The sequence below is a fragment of the Gorilla gorilla genome, chromosome 12, assembly GCF_029281585.2.
Source record: "Gorilla gorilla gorilla isolate KB3781 chromosome 12, NHGRI_mGorGor1-v2.1_pri, whole genome shotgun sequence".
Classification (NCBI taxonomy): domain Eukaryota; kingdom Metazoa; phylum Chordata; class Mammalia; order Primates; family Hominidae; genus Gorilla; species Gorilla gorilla.
In genome coordinates this window covers 40504650-40525640 of record NC_073236.2, presented here as the reverse complement: position 1 = coordinate 40525640, position 20991 = coordinate 40504650, and the positions used below count along the sequence as shown (strand labels likewise).

General features: G+C 40.8%; 1 protein-coding gene across 2 annotated transcripts in view; it reads right to left on the bottom strand.

Annotated features, from left to right (window-relative positions):
• Window positions 1-20991, bottom strand: part of SLC9A2 (solute carrier family 9 member A2) — a 90994-nt gene that overhangs the window by 30820 nt on the left and 39183 nt on the right. For both annotated transcript variants that reach the window (XM_063695674.1, XM_004031535.5), the window contains one exon: window positions 14195-14445. In XM_063695674.1, coding sequence (XP_063551744.1) covers window positions 14195-14445 — 251 coding nt within the window. The remainder of the gene's footprint in view (window positions 1-14194; window positions 14446-20991) is intronic.

Below are 20991 nucleotides of genomic sequence, written 5' to 3'. Positions count from 1 at the left end.
AGCTGGGTGTGGTGGCGGGCACCTGTAGTCCCAGCTACTTGGGAGGCTGAGGCAGAAGAATGGCGTGAACCCGGGAGGCAGAGCTTGCAGTGAGCTGAGATCGCGCCACTGCACTCCAGCCTGGGCAACCGAGCAAGACTCCATCTCAAAAAAAAAAATTATATATATATAGCTTTGGTGTAGGAATAAAACATGAATTAATTTAACAGGAATGTCCATGGGATCATTTTCCATTGCTTTGTATCCTTAACACGATACCAAGAGTGATGCTCACAGTAGCCAGACACCTTGCTGTAACTCAGTGAAGTTTCCTACCAGCCTCAGTGAGACACTGAACAGGAAGAAAGAATGCCCTGGGTGGGTACCACAGGCCCTAGTATCTGGTAGTGTCCTGTTCAGGGAGTGTGTGCATGTCTGTGGCACTGAGGCACCCGAGGGGCTGGAGGAAACATTCCTAAAGTTTCCATTCTGGTCTGCCATGTACAACTTGAGTCACCTGGCCTCTCAAGCAAAGGTCCGGGGCTGTTTTTATTGCAAAGAGATTTTTTTGTTGCAGTGTACTCTGACCTGAAGTGAAACCACCTCACCTTCAAAAATATCAGAAGTAAACACACTACAAATGAGCTAGTCTCCCTTTCACTAGAGAGGTACAGGCAAAACAGCCTCTTAGGGATAGAAAGAATGAAACCATCTCTGCCCACTCCGCCAGGTCATCTTCTAGAGCTGATAGTCATCACCATCACAGTATATACATATGAGTCCCCATTTCTCTAAAAGAATCACAAGAAACTTACAGAGCTGGCAAATGATGCAAGATAGTACCCGACTGTCCTTGGCCTTACTGAAGTATATGGCCAGGAGAGTCCTTGGGTACAATGTCACGTCACAGCATTATCACAGTGCCACCACACTATCAAGAGATAAGATTTCTTCCTCCATCACATGAACACATGAGGATTTCATGACTGGAGTCCACAGCCTCACATCCTCATTCTGTGTCATCAGTATGACATTGTCCCCAACAAAATAATAGCCTAAATAGATTCTTAATATTATAGAAAATTCTGGTTAAGTTTTTTAATTCTAAAGCTTCAAAATAAAACTATTGACCTTCAATATTCCTAGTACATCCTTACTTTTATTAGCTCATGTCACTGAATTATCCTTCCCCCCCTTTTCATGCATGTCTCTCTCTCTCTTTTGTTTTTAATTTTCCATACCTAGTTAATGTGATTGTGAAGTGCAATTTAACATCAACCAACATTTTCTGAGCACCCATTCTGAGCCAAATTCTGTGCTGGGATCTAGGAAGATGAAAGCAAGTAAGACCCAATTTCTGCCTTCAAGAGTTCTTCTAAGGGAAGAAACAGACACAAAGACATCATCGGAACACAACACTGTACGTGCTAGAATGAGGGAAGGGAAGATACTATAGAAGTGCAGGAAAGCAAAGGGTGACTTATGCCACAAAAGAGGACATTTGAGCAACACCTTCATGGATAAGCTCACCTATCAGGAAAAAGAGGAAGTGAGTAATTCAGGGAAAAGCAGCAGCCATATGCAAAGGCATAAAAGAAATAAACAGGGTGGTGCATTCAGAAAACTGCCAAATGATTCTGTTAGCTGGAGGACGGGAAGATGAAAATGTTAAGAGTGAGGAAGGATGAAAGAAGTTAGGGCTCAATGACACTGTTATACTTAATGCTTAGGAGTTTTAACTTTATAGGCTGGAGAGAAAAATGAGAAATTATAATTTCAATCACATAATTAATGTCTATCTCCCCAACCAAACTGGATGCTCCATGAGGAAAAAGAAAAGTGTTGCCAATGCTTAGCATAGTGTCTGGCATGTATTTTGCATCAATGACTACATGGATGAATCATTAATAGGAATGGTGGTGCAATATGAATATATTTTCTCTATATCCATTGCCCATTTCGCATTCCAAAGCATGCCCAGATTTTGATAGGTCTTAGGCTCCGTTCTGTAGGACAGAGTGGAGATGAGGCATGCACAGAATTCGCAGATGCACCCTGCTATGTTATTATCTTGCCTCACTTTAACATAAATGTGTGGTGATTATCACCAATTTAGAGACAGAGAAGGGAGAGCACTATAATTAGTGGTTTTCACCTACACAAGCAACTGAGGGTTTCTTTATCAGTATATCAATCAAAATACAGTGTAGGACAATTCAGGCCAGCTATAGACACTACCTCAAAATAGTTTTTTTCCCCCCTGGGGAGGGTGGGTGGAAATAGACTTTCCTTTCTACTTAAATGATTTGTCATTTGACTATTTTCTGAATAGAAAATTCTAACAGATACTTTTTTCTCTGTATTAATCCATGACTCCATTATTAACCTGCTTTCTACAGATATTTATTTCTTTTCTACCAGAATGTGTGCTTTGAGACTATGGACTAATGCTTAGCATGGTCTGTGCCTATAGTGGTACCAAGTACAAGTTCAATTAATGCTTGTTAAGTCTAGTTTAATGAAGATCCAGAGTGCTTTATCTACAATCTGAACTGTGTAGAATTAATCAATTAAGCAAAATTCTTTTGCTCCCATTCTATATGATTTTAAAAAGTATGAATTCAATTGCAGGAAAGTATCACCCAAATAATATTTGTGTATTCTCAATTAAGGCTTTGCCAAATATGAAAGCATATTCCACTAATCAGTGCCAAGCATATGCAATGATGAAGACCAATTAAAAAGCTTTTTCTGTATTGATTAAAGCCAGGTCTTGTGGTGACTCAGGGCACGTTGCATGCTCTCAGAATAAAGTACTCACTCAAGTGAAGTAAATTAAATTATTCCAGGGCATGAATGTACTATACAGTGAATTGCTTCTTCCAGAAAACCTGACAATCAAGAGAAACAGAGTTTGACATATGAGAAAATGCAAACAACAATTGTTTTTTAAAACAGGATCCAAGCATAAAAACTGAACAATCTTTTTTCAAATATCAAAAATGAAATAAAGTACATTGAAACTGTCAAAAATCCTGGATTAATCATGAAGCCTTGCCCATTGCATAAATTCTCTGCAACTTTTTTCTCCTGTAAAACTGCTTTCAGTTCAATTCAACTAATGTTTATAGATCACTTATTGGCACCTAAAGCAACTCTGGTTACGTGGAGAGAGAACACCAAAGGATCACAACTCAACGTCAACAGCGTCATGAAGCACAGGCATCAAGTGTCCCATGGAGTGTCCCCACTCTAGCTGGGGAGTGTTAAGAAAAGCCTCAGAGAGGCAGGAAGATTTGACCAACATTTTTATGATGGAATTAAGGTTTTCCAGGTGGAGGACTCCTGGTCAATGTGGGCTGCAGGTGGGGCCTGGGTATGTGAAACCTGCATGCAACAATCCTGCACCAGACACATACACAGAATACTTTGTGGTTCTACATGAGTCCTAGAAACATCAGCATGAGTTGCTGCTTTCTGGAAGTTCTTACAGCTACTAGCATGTATATTAGAGCAGTATGGTCTGTGGACCACGTGTAAATGTTGCAAAACTACAAATGCCTGTGCCCCATCCAAGGCCTATATCAGAACCTCTGGCTGAGGCCTGGGATTCTGTCCATGTAATGACATTTCCAGGTGATTCCTAAACACATTAACATTTAAGAACAGGAAATGGGAGTATAGGCAGAGGCTTGCAAAGAGGAAGGAGAAATGAGAAAAAAGCTGAAATTTGAGTCATTTTATTTAAAATTGTATTGGAGGGTGAGCATAAGGGTTAACATGGGATTTGAGGAGTAATGTGGATTTAACTACATTTGCCAACTATTCTTCCTGTCTCTCAATTTTTATGACTTGGATCTAGGTGCAGGTCTCTGTGTTCTCTTGCCTAGACTAGTTAGTGTGCAGGCATCTTCACACATTTTTTTTCCTGTCTGAGTCTCTACCTAGGCACCTTATCCCTGCTGACAGCAGCATTTCCTGATCCTCCTCCTTAATCAAGGATTCCTCAGCCCTAGGACAGCCAGTCAGACTGGAGCCGTGACCTACAGCTTTCACCCAGAGTACCATGTAAACTTTATCAGTTGTAAGTGTCATGGTGTAAAAAAGTTCTGGAAGCACTCTGATTATGTATTTATCATAAAACAGAAATACAATTGTGTCACTTCTCCTTAAAGATTCCAAAGGCTCCCACCTGCCTATAGCACACAACAGGTCTGGCAAGACCAGAGACCCCTCCTTCTCACCAACCTAGAGTTCAGTTCACCTTGGAGCCTTCAATTACACCTCTGCCTCTACCCAGAATGTCCCTCTTCTCATCACTGAGGCTTCAACCCAAGCATCATCAACATTCCCATCCCAGTTTACTTTACTATAAAGGATTGAGCTTTCCTTGCTAACTTGCAGTCAACACAGATTAGGATGGTCGTCTCACTCAAAGTGAGTTTAAGTTCACTGCCTTCTTCTGGCAACAAACCCTACTTCTCATGTCACAGGGCTGGTCATGTGACACAGTCTGATCCCATGACAGTTCTCCAAACCCCAGGGCCAATCACAGTGCTTCCTCTGAAATGTTTTCTAACAGGACCTGGCAGGGTAGATCTCACTTTACTCTTCAGTGACAGAGTTGCAGAGATATAAAGCTCAATTTTTCTGTGACCCTGGTTTCATGCTTTGGAGATGGCTAACCAACTAGAAGGAAGCCTTCTCATGAAGGGACACAAAGTTGAGAGAAAGAAATGCTTAGGCAGACATAGGAGTCCCTTGTCCTATCACCCTAAGGCTAAATCCCACCTGTCCTCTCAAAAATGTATTTATTCGCATGAGCCAGGAAATCCCTCCTTTCTGACTTAACCTGGTTTGAGTTTGGCTTCCTTCATTAACACAGAGCTTCTCTCTACTGTTTCAGCTGGGCTCCTGACTACAAAGATGCCTGGTGACTCAAGTTATGTCAAATAACGGGGGATTAACTGTGAGGACACAAGTGGAAAGACAGAATCAGGGCCACTTGGCCAGGTCCCCTGGGAATACTGACAAAGTCAGACCTCATGTTTGATTGAGGTAAGGGAAATGGCAGCAGCAGGAGTGAGTACATAAGAGAAATGCTACAGCATCAAGAGGAGCTGCAGGCAGACTCTCCTCACCCCAGAAGCCAACACAGGAGGGCCTGGGGTTCATACCAGGCCATTGTCCTCCCCTGTCCAGAGAATTGCTGAGAAGTAAACTGAGGTTTGTTCAAGCAAGGATAAAGAATAACGAGTTCTCCTTGGGACACGTATCATGTCAAGGAAGGGCCTAGCTTGACCTCCATAGCTATATTCCTAGCTCTAACCTCCTCACGAAGGGGCTGAAACACTGATTTAATAATCCATGTGTCCAAGCGTGTCATCCTCAGAACTACTAGCTGGGTGGTAAGTGTACATTTCATTTCAGTTTTTCTGAAAAAATTTTTATTAAAAAAGAAAAAGTGGCCAGGCACGGTGGCTCATGCCTGTAATCCCAGCACTTTGGGAAGCCAGGGCAGGTGGATCACCCAAGGTCAGGAGTTCGAGACCAGCCTGACCAACATGGCAAAACCCCATCTTTACTAAAAATACAAAAAATTAGCCGGGTATGATGGTGGGCACCTGTAGTCCCAGCTACTCGGGCGGCTGAGGCAGGAGACTGGCATGGATCCAAGAGGCGGAGCTTGCAGTGAGCCGAGATCACGCCACTATACTCCAGCCTGGGCGACAGAGTGAGACTCGGTCTCAAAAAAAAAAAAAAAAAAAAAAAGCATTTATTTCTCAGCAATTATACATTTCTGACTTATTATCTTGTTTTATATTTTGGCCTACACATTACCAGAAAGTAGTGTTATTTCCTACAATATTCTTGAAATATAGGCCAGAAAGGATATCATCCTTTTTAAAAAATAAGCATAAAGAACAGTCAAGAAACAGTCCAAAAAGCAAAGTAATGGCAGCATTTTCAGTTACACAAAAATACCCACTCTTCAAGTAGATTTGGAAGAATCAGTTCTTAATTCAGGAGCGAATTGTTAAAGTTTTATGTAATTTAAAGTTAACAAGGAAATATCAAGTTTTTCTTGTCTAAAAGATTCCCAGTATACCTCTAAAATCTACCATTATCTGCACTGAAGGAGAAAAGCAATGGTATGATTCATCTTAATAACAAAAAAAGCAATATCAATATCCTATCTTTTTAGCTAAATATTCTAAGAATGCAGTGAATTGATTTTCATAAGCCAGTCAAGTACAGCATTTATTGGATTTATTATGCATTGTACCAATTTTTCCTAGAAAATGAGCTTTTCTGCTTGTGTTTCACTTAAACTTATATTATTATTCATTGAGTACCCAGTATATTAATTATTTCTTTAGTACCCTGACCACTTTATAAATACCAGAAGACACTAAGACACAGGTGACAAGTTGAGGGAAGACTGACTAGCTTCATAATGTATTCCTGATAATCTTCAAGAATGGAATACATAATCTTACTTAGGATGAGTTTTGTGTTTGATTTTTTTTTTGCCTCCATCAAAAATCAATATCTTTTGGCATTAGCTAGAATAAAGACCTATAGACCTTAATATGGAGGCTCGATTGATCTTCAGTCAGTCTGCAGAGTAAATACAGATAAAAACAGAGATGAAAATAATGCCTTTAATGTTGTTTTACCTCTAAGAAGATGAGGCAAGAAAATATAATGTTTTGAATATTGACTATTGAAGAAGTTTACAAATTCAATTTACAAAATATATATATATATTATCTCAACCCAGGGAATCTGTTTTAAAGTACACTGCTCATGCCTGCAGGAGCCACAACTTTCCCTCCCACTTTAGATTTTGAGGATATTTATATCAAAACCCCCGAATGTGGACCTAGGGAAACATTTTTCATTTTCACAAGATGGCTTTAGTTTGACATCTTAATTATCACAAGCCACTTCAGAAGAACCTCCAACTTCCCTTCAGTCTCTCCTTCCTTATTTTCTTTCTAAACTTCCCCATTCTCAAAGAAATGGTCTTTATAAAGAGCACAATTATCATCAGAGCGCGGAGAGCATTTCTCTTTTATTCCTCCCACCTTTTCATGACTGATTTTTTTTTACCTTATCAAAAGGAGTAAAACATATGTCACCAAGTCTTCAAATACCCAAGTAGAAAACACTAGTGGTGAGCACTACAGAACAACAGTGTCTAATAGGAATCATCAGAGCTGTATGTGTAATCTGCAGTTTCCTACTATGCACAGTGAAAAACATGAAAAGAAACTGAAGATAATTTTCAGAGCATATTTATGTAACTCAACATGTCTAATACATTGTCATTTCAACATCAAATCAGTATAGAAATTACTAATGAGATATTCTAGAATCCTTTTCCTACTCAGTCTTAAAAATCTGCTGTGTATTTTTAAATTTATTTTTATTATTATTATTTTTTTGAGACGGAGTCTTGCTTAGTCTCCCAGGCTGGAGTGCAGTGGCTCAATCTCGGCTCACTGCAACCTCTGCCTCCCGGGTTCAAGCAATTCTCCTACCTCAGCCTCCCAAGTAGCAGCTGGGATTACAGCCATCCACCATCATGCCCGGCTAATTTTTGTATTTTTAGTAGAGACGGGATTTCGCCATGTTTTCCAGGCTGGTCTCAAACTCCTGACCTCAAGTTATCCACCTGCCTCAGCCTCCCAGAGTGCTGGGATTACAAGTGTGAGCCACCACACTCAGCCTCTGCTGTGTATTTTAAACTTACAATACAACTCAATTCTACTTTCAAGTGCTCAGAAGCCATACGAGGCTGGTGGCCACCCTATTGGACAGGACCTAGGAAAGAAGTGACAGCCTACTATTTTTGTTCCTCCTTCAAAGAACCAAGCAAATGCTGGGGTTCATCTATTGAATCTACTAAATTAAACGGTTTAAACCATAAAAATAAATACAGATAATTTCATAAATTGTTTATATTTCTCTAGGTTAAGGTTTATAATTTTCGATTCCTTTCTGTTTTTACTAGTCTTACCCTACAGTTCAGGCAAAGTTATACAATAGAAAATAAAAGATAATCACAAGATTTCTGTTGCTTTCTTTGTTTTTCCTTTTTCCTGAATATGTCCAAGAAATTAAGGGGTATATGCTTTGTTTTTGTATCACTTAATTTCTCGCATCATTTTACTACCTTTCCTCCTCCCACCCCAGGCTTATTTATGTTTGGGGTGGTCATACCAGATTTTAAAGTGGTCAGTCTTGGCCAGTCAGAGCTATCAGTGAAAGCATACACTATAATTAAAAGTAAAACTATTATTTGTCAAGGCAATGTAATGTACAATGACCCAGTGAGACGAGAAGAAACTAGGAGCCAGAGATCTAAGACTCTAGTCTTGATTCCCCACTTCCTTCTCTGTAAACTCTCTTCCTGCTCTTCTTTACACTTCAGGACGTTGAGATGAGGGTCAGTTGGCATCCTGTGTTTGAAAGCATTTTATAAACATGATGTGTCATATAATGTTTTATGAATGTCCTACAATGTCTTGTGTTTATTATTTTTATTCTTTGTGAACACAAGTGAACATGTTGAACTGGTTATTCTGGCATGTAGGGCTATGGTTTAACACTCTTGGATGTTGAAGAGATGTTCTCCTAAACGCTACAAAGTGTGGGTAAACCAAAAGGAACTAGGATAGGCAAAAAAAAAAAAAAAAAAAAAAAAAAAAAAAAAAGCATGCCTTCCTATTTTTTTCTCAAAGTGTTAAATAGATGACAATTATCAGCTCCTACAAAGAAAAACAGGAAGAAGAGAGCAGATGTTCTTCGCACCTTCACCAGTGACTACTTCAGTCTAGCAAGCTGGAACTACTCCTGGATTTCATTCCTAAACCTATCATTCTGGAAATTCCCGTTACAAATTTACTCATTTACACATTTGCATTGGGATGTGCTGGGGTTGTTTTTATTTTTTTTGGTGGGGGGAGGGGATATTGCACATAAACAGGACTGGCCTGGTAACTGGGGACGCAGGGTCAGGTCTCATTCTCCACTGAGTCATCTGACAGCCATGTTTTGTCCATCTGGGCCTCGACTTATTTATTCATAAGAATGAAACTAATCACCATTTTCTACTTTCTTTGCAATAATGCTGCTAGAATAATTAACAATAAATAGAAAATACTTAGAAAGTACCCTTGAGGAAAGAAATACTAAGGAATTATTAATCCATCAAAGCAGAACTAAAAAATACTGGGCACAGCCAGGCGTGGTGGCTCCTGCCTGTAATCCCAGCACTTTGGGAGGCCGAGGTGGGTGGATCACGAGGTCAGGAGATCAAGACCATCCTGGCTAACACGGTGAAATCCCATCTCTACTAAAAATACAAAAAAAAAATTAGCTGGGTAGTCCCAGCTACTCGGGAGGCTAAGGCAGGAGAATGGTGTGAACCTGGGAGGCGACCTTGCAGTGAGCAGAGATCGTGCCACTGCATTCCAGCCTGGGCAACAGAGCAAGACTCTGTCTTAAAAAAAAAATAAAAAATAAAAATAAAAAAATAAAAAAAAATTGGGCACTTACTCTCCTATGTGAAGGAGGAGTTAGCCATTTTCAAAATTTGCTGCTGTGGAGGCCAAGTACGCCCTTCCCCCTTCAGGTCAATGTGTGTTTCCAATGTCCCACTTATTAGAGCCCAGGGGACTGTGTAGGGTAGAAGGGGAGGATCAGAAAGGAGCCTGAAGTCCAAAAGTGGATAACAAACTTTGGCTTAAGTTGATTTCTGTAATGGCCCTGAATTTTAGTGATCAATTTATCCAACCGTTAGTGTCCTTGGGTAAAGAAAGTAAAATGAGGTCAAACACACCGTTGTCCATAGGAATCATCAGTGCTTTGACTCTGAGCATTTTTCTGAATATAAAGTTCAAAACACATGAGTCAAGGCAAGAATTTCTAAAATCAATAACTGTTAGTCACCTCTCATGCCCTGCTATAGTACTTTGATACTCAAAAGTGTCCAATGCTATTGATATGTGAAGTTTCTGGTTTAAGGGGCTATGGAAACTTTCCCTTTACTATAGTTCTGGTGCTGTGGAAACTGAAAAACACATATGTATGCACACACAGGCATATGCACACACACACATATTTCCCTATTGCCACAATTTATTCCAGTATAGAAATGAGTAGAAGAATATCAGAAAACAGGGAATTGCATTTACCTTATTAGTGTTTGAGTCTAAAACCCTTCTGAATATACAATAAAACATAAGTGTAAATCATTCCTCAACATTAAATTAGGTTTTGGAGTATTAGGAAGGGCCACAAAGGGGAAACCAAATTTAAGAATACTCAGAAGACATCTCTCCAAATATTTTGTAAGACAGAAGATTTCACCTCATTACTTAATTTACTTGTCAGTAAAAAGCCTATAAAACCACAGTCTTATGATAAAATTAAATAGCAGCAACAGTAGACTTTATGAACACCCGAGGTGCATTGCTTCCAGCATCTTTCCAAAGAAATCAAGATACTGAAATCCTGTCCAGCACTTTCCTCTAAAAGCGTCCTTGCATTTTTAACCCAAATCAAAATCTTCTGTTACTCAGAAGATTGTTTCTTTTTCATTAGATTCATCTAGTAACTACCTGCTCATTAAGTAAGTGACATCTGTCTAGAACAGGCTGCCCAAGAGGCAACAAAGCTAATGCAGAGGGTTACAGGCTCTGAAAGGCCACACGAAGAAGACAGAAGGAAGGATGAATGGTAGAAGGTGGAGGAGGGAGAGATGGAGGAGAGCAGGCAAAACTCAGGAAAGCCAAGTTTCACCACTGGGTTACAAATCATTACACAAGCAGTTTAACCTTTCTCCCCGCCCAGCAGCTGCCTGTCCTCTCTGCCTAGTTGCCTTTCTCAGGAGCTGCCCATTTCTCTTAAGAAAACAAGGGAAAGTCCTGAGCATTCTCAGTACGTCAGGTGCCTTCACTCTCATTAACCTTAAAATTGGTTTATAAATGGTAAAAGAGAGAGTGCAATTAGTACAAAGTATGATAGGAATTTCTAAACTCAGTACAATTTAAGCCCAGGAAAAATGACTAGTTCTGTAAAGGGTGTGTGTAGATATGCATTTTTAATTGCATCATTATGCTGTATCCCCTGGACTGAAGTAAATACAATAATTACAATGTGGAAGTGCACATAATGCACTTTAGAGAGGGGCGGGGCATGCACATCTGTGATCTACACCATAAGGAAGCAACACACGGTCAAGTTTTGAATGGCATACTAATTACCCCGCATTAGAAAAGAGGGTATAACTTCTGAGAACAAACATACCCCAATGTGAATGTGTACCTGCATGTTTCATGACAGAATAATGGGTGCACATGGTAATTTTGATGCAAAAATGTTTACATCACTGGTAATATCTTATTTAAGGACCCATTTATTATTTTGGTATACTATAAGCCATGACAATATTAGTTTTTTTTTATTTTTTATTTTTTTGGGACCGAGTCTCAATCTGTTGTCTGGGCTGGAGTGCAGTGGTGTGATCTTGGCTCACTGCAACCTCCACTTCCCAGTTCAAGTGATTCTCCTGCTTCAGCCTCCTGAGTAGCTGGGATTACAGACACGCACCACCATGCCGGGCTAATTTTTGTATTTTTTTTTAGTAGAGACGGGGTTTCACCATGCTGGCCAGGCTGGTCTTGAACTCCTGACCTCAATTGATCCACCCGCCTCATCCTCTCAAAGTGCTGGGATTACAGGCATGAGCCGCTGTGCCTGGCCAATGACAATATTAGTTTAAATGTAATAAAGAAATTTCCTCTACACTAAGTTGTCAAGAAAATCTTCACTTTGAAGTTGGAAACAAAGGCCCACGAACCACAGCAGAGAATTACCTGTGCTATTTATCAGGAATTTGTGGCCCAATTTGTCTCTTACTTCTGAATTCCTGGCATAAGTAAACCTGTGATCCCATCTTCACAAGAGGCCAGTGACTTGATATAGCATAGGCCTTCCAACCCTTCCATCACCGACATCAGGGATGCACCAGGATTCCCATCCCGTCCAATTCTTCAACCTTCCCCCAATAGCTGGATCTTTAAGAACCCCAATTCCTGCCTGTGAACATCTGGCAAACTGACAAATTTACATAGCTTCTTTGTGGGCTCTAGAACATTTACGTATACTCAGACTTGCAATGCAATTCAAGGTTCTCATACCCTGACTCTTGCTAAAACAATGCTGGAAACTAGATACTAAGTCCCGCCCCCACACTCTTTTTAGAGACCTTGTAACTAGCTGGTCATACATTTTCAATGACACTGGCCAAAGAAGAGTGAGGAAACTGGAAGTCATACAAATGATATGAATAGCAACCAGGAAGACATGGAACATTTCATTACTGGGTCAAACTAGATTAATGCGTTGCTTTATTTAGGTTTCTCTGTGAAACAGAAAACCACCCAACCTGTAACTCAGGGCTTTCATGACCCCAGCTTCCACTCTCTTTGTGTAGGGGGTCTTCGACTTCCTCCACCACAAACCTCATCTGCTTCTGATACAGACGGCCTGATATATGGCAAAAGTCAAACTAGCCCCCAATCAAATGATCATCTTAATCAGATAGGAAGAGAAAATTTCAGGAAGATCTAGGCTTATGCTTATAGCTGCAAAATTCTAAATATGTATGGCAGGTCCTAGCATTTAGCCTAGTGCATATGGAGCTGTAAATACATATTTGTCAAAGTAAAAAAAAAATGTAAAAGCATTCCATTACTAAGTATTTCTCACTGACCGTATACAGGGTCTTACCATAATAGAATAGAAGCTTGTTTTTGGAAGCTACAAAAACATCCACACCCAATGAGCAGCCTCCGCCTCCTTCAAAGTGATCCTCCAAATGCTACAACAGGATTCAAACTCCGTCATTCATCAGCCTACTTGTCTAACTTCTCAAAAACTTCCTTCAGAACCAGTTAGTGCATGAGACACTAACCATATCTTTAGTAAATAAACAATTCCTGGCTTTATACATTTCCTGCTTTATAATCCTGCATCTTTGTTTAAAAAGCTAAACCGGCTGGGCGCGGTGGCTCACGCCTGTAATCCCAGCATTTTGGGAGGCCGAGGAGGGTGGATCGTGAGGTCAGGAGATTGAGACCATACTGGCTCACACGGTGAAACCCCGTCTCTACTAAAAATACGAAAAAATTAGCCCGGCGTGGTGGCGGGCGCCTGCAGTCCCAGCTACTCGGGAGGCTGAGGCAGGAGAATGGTGTGAACCCGGGAGGCGGAGCTTGCAGTGAGCCGAGATCGCGCCACTGCACGCCAGCCTGGGCAACCGAGTGACTCCGTCTCAAAAAAAAAAAAAAAAAAAAAAAGCTAAACTGAAATTGCATGGTCACAACTCTCATTCGCTGATTTTGCCTTGAATGACTAAGCTGTTATCCCAAATCAAATGTACCATTCAAAATATTTCTATGACTAAGGTTATGCCAATGAATATCCATAAGCCATTCCAGAACTCCAAGAGCAGCTTGGGATGCAACTTTGTTGGAATAAGCTTATAGGTTCCCACGTGGACAACCCTGATTGGGCATCAAGCTCATACAATTCTTGGTGCCTGAGCAAGATCCACCCCAACAGTTTACTGTCACATTTCATGAGACCCAGAAGAATGTTTAAGCAGCTTTCTATCTGAGCAACAGATCATGGTAGCATAAGTTTTGCTGATATATATTTCCATTTCTTTGTAACAAAACATAAGAAAAATCTTTTTTTTTTTTTTTTTTTTTTTTTTTAGACAGAGTCTTGCTGTGTGGCCCAGAATAGAGTGAAGTGGCACAATCTCGGCTCACCGCAAGCTCTGCCTCCCGGGTTCATGCCATCCTCCTGCCTCAGCCTCCCGAGTAGCTGGGACTACAGGTGCCCATCACCACGCGTGGCTAATTTTTTGTATTTTTAGTAGAGACGGGGTTTCACCATGTTAGCCAGGATGGTCTCGATCTCCTGACCTTGTGATCCACGCGTCTCGGCCTCCAAAAGTGCTGGGATTACAGGCGTGAGCCACTGTGCCCGGCCAAAAAATCTATTTTTAATTTTTCTTAAAAGAATAAGAAAACCTATTGTTTCATATAACTTATTCAACTTTAATATCTTGGCTGAGAATGCATGCATTCAATGAAATGTCACCATCGAGCACTTTTAACAAAGAAGTACTTACGCCATGATGCCCGAGAGGTGAAACATTTCAGCTGTGATGTAGGACAAATAACTGTACAGGAAAACAAACAGTGGCTCGATCACTCGGATATTATGGGTGAATCGAGTAGTAAATGCCGCTATAAAGCCCAAGAAGATGCCAATCAGCACCCCACCGATTCCCACAACAAAGAAGTTGGCGATTCCTGCAAACACATCAATGGTCTCAATGGTTTTCATCTGGCAAAATGACTTGAACAAGTTGTACAGGACCTGCAGGAAAAAGAAAACACCTTGTCAAGACCCTTTCCCATTTCCCCATTGTCACTCTGGGCACAAACACATCTACCTGGACTTCTAATAAGGACATTTCTTCTGTGTACCCAAGTGGGAAAGTGACAATCATTGTGTATTCATTTGTCTCATATTTTAATACTGTAGCTTTAAACTAACCAAAAAACCTTTCAATAAAAGTGAGTTGTCAGGGAATTTATTTCTAAAAGTAAGGGAGAGGCAATTTCAAAGTTATTGCATAACTTATTCCAAAAACATTATTTTTTCCAGATATCATCTGAAAGATTATTTTAAAATATTTGTTTGCTATCCAGCACACCCAGCTCATGTTACCATTGCTTGGTAAGTAATATGACAGCAAGAAAGCTTATCAGTGCTGCTGTGAACACATTTACCTTATAAGGTCCTATTGTGGAGCCACATGACAGAAGGGACCTACGCATCAGGACAGGTACCCAAGATGAGTCAGTCATCCTCCCAGTCACCAGTTCCTCACTCCACACTCCACCTCATCTCCCCGCCCACACATACATGTCTGGTGTAACTGAGACACACCCAAAGGAATTTTCTTCAAGCAAAGAGGTAGCAAACTCATATGTATGTGTGTGTGTGTGTGTGTGTGTGTGCATCTGCTGAAACTTCATACATATTTTGTAAATGAAACACTAGGTTTTCTTATTAAGAACAATTAAAAATAGATTTATCTTACATTTTGTTACAAAGAAATGGGAAGGTACATCAGCAAAACTTCATGCTGTAATGAGACTGCTCTGTTTTTTTTTTTTTTTTTTTTTTGAGTCTCACTGTCACTCAGGCTGGAGTACAGTGGCGTGATCTTGATCTCAGCTCGCTGCAACCTCTGCCTCCCGGGTTCAAGCCATTCTCCTGCCTCAGCCTCCCAAGTAGCTGAGATTACAGGCAGGTGCCACCACACCTGGCTAATTGTTGTATTTCTAGTAGAGATGGGGTCTCATGATGTTGCCCAGGCTGGTCTTGAACTCCTGACCTCAAGAGATCCACCCACCTTGGCCTCCCAAAGTGCTAGGATTACAGGCATGAGCCACCATGCCCAGCCTGTTGTTTAGTTCTTTACATAGTCTTGGTTTAAGGAAGGCTTCAAGAATGTCGGGCACTTCATGTCTGGTGGATAATATGCTTTCAACTTGTGTCTGGGGCCACTCAGCGAACTGAAATGGAAAGTCATGGCTGCAGCCCCACCACTTCCTTTTCACAAAAGAAGCAAGTCAAATACCAGCCAAGCAGGTGGACTGCTTCTTTTTTCACTGTGATATTTACAACTCTGGGAGCACCTGGAATCTCCAGGAAAACCGACTGATAAGGACGTTAGGGAGAAAGGCTGTGCTACACCCTCATTTGGGTTCTGAGAAACTCAAAACTGATCCCATTTGTTCAAGGTCAAATGACACAAAATGTCAGAGGCAATATTAGCATCCAAGTCTCCTGACCTCCTGATTAAGTTGTTCAAGGTTCAATCATGGGAGAGTGAAGTCATACTGCCTGGTAAGCAGTGTCCTGCCTGGCAAATGCCATCTCACTTTTTTTACTTCACTTTGTGGTCATAGCCTACCACAATATGGGTTTAATATGTTATTCTTTCCTCCTTTCTACTGGATTATAAGCTCCTTGTGATCAATTAGCGCCTTATTACAATTTACATCTTCCAAGTTGCCTAGTAGATGGCAATAAATATCTGTTGGCTTTGAAAAATAGTGGATTATTCCCTAGGAAACAGTGAACATTTCCTTTTCCCTAATTGTTGGTGTAACACTCAAGATCATTTGCCATCCTACCACCAAGAAATGACTTCAGAGAAGAACAAAAGAGACTCATTCTCCTGAAAACTTAAATATTTTAAAGGCATCATTGTTTGCCAGACAGAGAAGAAAATGGCTCCATGTAGTACACACTTCCACTTTGAACCTGCCGTCAGCATCGGTTTTCATCGGCATCAACACACCACAGTTACTTCCTGAGACAGGATCACAGATGTGCTATATATACCCCTTGCCTCCAAACAGCCAAAGGCAAAAGGGGCAGTCACCAGTGTTCCAGAGGAGAGGCGGGTTTCCCAGCCATCTGCTTCTGCATGGACAGCCTCTCTCCAGGGCCACTCAGGCACCACAGTTCTGTCTCCGGCCTCCAGCCTGCACCTAGGAGGCTCATCTCTTCTTTGCTCTAATCCCACTGCAGCCACTACGAGACCTACTTCCTTCAAAGGCTGCCACTCCATTTTCACATCAGGAAGGCCTCATAGTCTCAAAACACCTGGGACGCTTTTTTGTTTTAAACTGCTTTCTAACACACTTCAGATTGCAAAGGATTTCATCACTGTTCCATAAAACACACCGTGTTTATTCACTCCTGCTCCTGGTTTCCTTTCCTTGTCCTTTCTCTGCCGGCAACCTGCGCCTAAATCTAGGGAATCTTTACCTATCTTCTAAGGCACAGCTGAAGCTGCTGTTGCCCCCAGGAGCCCTCCTGGACCCCTCCAGCCTTTGCAAATACCCAGCTCTCTGACCTCCTGCACCACAGATGATCTCCCAGAAAATTCAGCATCTTGTACTGTTGGTGCTGAGTTTTGAGTGAGTGCCTCATGTCCCCAACAAAACTAGAAATTCCTTTAGCACAGAGCTGAGTCTCCTTCTTCTTTTCCTCCCTCTCATCTCTACACCCTAGTCCATCCAGTGCACTGAAGAGTTCTCTGAGGGAAGCCCAGGTACTCCTTCCACCGATTAACGGGCATCTGCAGCTGGGTCACACATTCCTAATCCTTACAAAACTATTTTCCTGGCAACTTAATGCATCAAATCTATCAAAGGTACAGCCAGTCTTAAATCCCCCCTTAGACTCTGCAAAGAGTTAAGATGGGTCACAGGCACTGTACTCTCAGCACATTGGGCCAAAGCTCCATTTTGATCCTTCTCCTGCCTGAGATGCCACGGCAGTGTCAGAGCTAATATCTCAGGTAGAAGCGTTACCTTAACAACCAGAAAGCTTTCCACAACCTCCCACCTGTTTTACAATGAACCTGATACCTAGTTAGTGATCAGCACGAGATAAAATTCTTCTGGTTACAACTGGCCGAAACCACATACTTAGTTCATTCCAGTTAAATCCTTTAATTGTATTAAGAGGGAATCTATGCCGAAAAGTGTTTTAGAATTTTAATTTACATAGGTATATGTGCTATGTGTATATATTATGTATGTGGGCTACAAATGACTCTAGTGAGTCGGTGCAAAGTTGGTCTCCCCTGGACACTTTATTCTTAGATTAAAATGTCAGTGATACCTATGTACTAAATTCTGTCATGGGCTAATTTGACAGCTTTGAAATCTTTCAAATAATCAAAGCTATACTGCTTAATGATATTTTTAAATTGCAAACATATATATATATAACATTAGGAGTTATGAACTTTGAACTTTGATTTTAAAAGCACACTAATTCTGTGAAATCATATAAAGCAAGGGTGCAAATTATACAAATACAGTCGTCTATCAGAATGGCTCTGTTTCAGAAAAAAAAATGTTCAGGTAATTTCTTCCTGCATGAAACATACAGGATAATCATTTTGCATATGAAATTTTAGAACTATTCTGCTGTTTGCAAGATCAAAATTAAGATCCAAGTGGTCACTGCTTACCCTCCATCTCCCTAAAGTTACTTTCCACTCCACAGCACACAGTGACTGGGCCTCTGGGGTCCATTACTGGCTTCTCTCTACAGAGCCAGCTCTCCTTAACTAAGCCCGGTTATGAGCAGATGGAGGAAACTCTTTAAGTCTTCTTGGAAAATTTATTAGAATATTCAGCGGCTGCATTAACATGTTCTAGAAATAATCTGAAAAATCTTTGCCTAATAGGGCGATTTTGGAAAGTTTTAATGCAACGTTTATTCTAACGGAAAACACCACAATCCTATTTAAAAATCACACCTTTATTTTTTTCAATTGTCATGTCTCTAGTTACTTCTAATCTACTACAGCCCTGTACAATAGCATGAAGTGTTTGATCTGCATTTCTCTTGCTTTGAGACATTTTCATGCCAAGTTTTCTTCGCTTCAGCTTTTCTAGCTCAATGTTGAATTTATCATAATTTGGGAAAGGAGTTAATGGCACTAACCTACCATGTTACCCATCCTCGAGATTATATACTGTGACAATGAATTTTCTCCGATTAACCTCTATTCTTCTATCTGCAACTCCTAGTGACTCATCGTTTTTGCCGCATGCATCGTGGTCCGTATTTTAATACCTTTCCAAAGTCCATGAGTTCCTTAAACTAACCCCTATTCTTCTATCTGCAACTCCTAAGGACTCATCGTTTTTGCCGTAGGCATCATGGTCCATATTTTTAATACCTTTCCAAAGTCCATGAGTTCCTTAAACTAACCCCTATTCTTCTATTTGCAACTCCTAGTGACTCATAGTTTTTGCTGTATGCATCATGGCCCATATTTTTAATACCTTTCCAAAGTCCGTGAGTTCCTTTAACCTCTCCTACAGATAAGCCTGAATGAATGAATCAAAGAATCTTCCACAAAATATCTCCACCTCTATTCTTTGAAGGTACCTGACTAGGAGATAAAATTAGGATTTTTGACACCATTGTTCTAATTATTCTTAACACATGCTCAATTCAGTACAGTACTCAGACAATTCAGCAAGATAAACGTCTAGTAGTTTATTCTTTGGCAAACCTGTGGGCATGCCCTGATATCTTGTGGGTCTGGCTTTGAGAGTCCATGGACTCTCAGCCAGGGCAAGTAAGTTACCAAGGGAGGCTCTTAGATATGAAACCACGACTGTGGTTCTGACTGACAGGCTCTGGCCATTCCTTGATAAGAGCTTCCACCTCAAAGCACCAGCCAGGGCCTTGCTCTGTCTGTGCCCTTCTTCTGAGTGGAGTGACAAGCTCTCACTTCGGCCGCCTGCCTTCCCTGGGTCAGCCCTCCCTTTCTTTCCATAAAACCACAGTTGTGCCTCTGTGCCTCCTGAGAGGAAGCACACGGTGTGTGTCTGGATGGCCTGCTATCTTTGCATACTCTAAACAGTGAGTTAGCCAGACCCTATCCTGAGATCTGATTCGGGACAAACTCAAAGAACGGACCACTGAGATGTCTGAATAAAAATTTGATCAGAGGTGGGAAAGCAGTGTGGAGGCCTGGTGTGTCATTCTGAAACAAATTTGACTCTACTGAGCTGCCCTAGAACGACTGCAACAGGAGCTTTTATTTCTTTGTAAAGTTCCCTTTGCACTAAATAGACTTACTCCAGGAATTCCCATTCAAATGTCCTCAGTCTCCCTCGACAGGGTAAAATTTACGTATCGAGCATAAGTCACAATGGAAAACTTCATGCCTTCTGCCTCTGGAAATTAGAATGAGTTATAAAATGTCTCTACTATTATGGCAGTTTCTCAGTTAAAATTTAATATTGCTAAGTTAATGACTACTCAGTTCATGAATAATGGAATATATGAAGTGGATTTTGTTACTTAAGTGAGGTAACTTAGCTGTCTTAAAATATCTATACTACAAATTGTGATCGATAAATTATCTTCTATATAATAATGTTCACATGAAGTTAATGGATGTCCTTAGAGATGACATTTTATTCATTCTGAGGATTTGCTTTTGCAGTAGAATACAGGCTAACAGAGAATAAATCGGTTTCTATGTAGACTTTTATTTTATCATTATTATTATTATTATTGAGATGGAGTCTCACTCTGTTGCTCAGGCTGGAATGCAGTGGTATGATCTTGGCTCACTGCAACCTCCGCCTCACTGGCCCAAGCGATCCTCTCACTTCAGCCTCCCAAGTAGCTGGGATAACGGGCGCTCGCCACCATGCCCAGCTAATTTTTTTTTTTTTTTTTTGTATTTTTAGTAGAGACAGGGTTTCACCATGCCGGCCAGGCTTGTCTCGAGCTCCTGACCTTCAAGTGATCCGCCTGCCTCAGCCTCCCAAAGTGCTGGGATTATAGGCATGAGCCTCTGCACCCGGCCTACTATGTAGACTTTTAAATGAGTCAGGAATGGCATTTTAATGATAAGAGCAAATGGAGAGGGAATTAAAAATTAAGTCCTTTAAACACAGTCTTTTTCTGCCTCGCTTTTCTTATCTGAATAATGGGAGGAATGCCTGTTTCATAATTTGTTATAGAGACCTGAGCACAAAGTGAGCATTCACAAGTTAGTGGCTATCATTACTGTCACCTTTACTACTACCGAGCTGTGGCTAACAGAAAACAGCATCATCAGTGCTCCCTAACTGATTTATCAATCGAGCATCACTTGAGTGTCTTTAACTGGTGGACACAGAGCTCTTTGGAGGTATGTGGGTAAAAGCAGAGGCTTTCTCATCTCTTCTCTCAACCCTTGCCTGTGTTCAGAAGGCAGGGTAGAAGTAAATTCTGCTAACCTTAAGATCATAACAGCCCCTGACTCTAATTAGATGTAATCTAAGAGAGAATTACAAATAATTTCTGCCTTCTGAA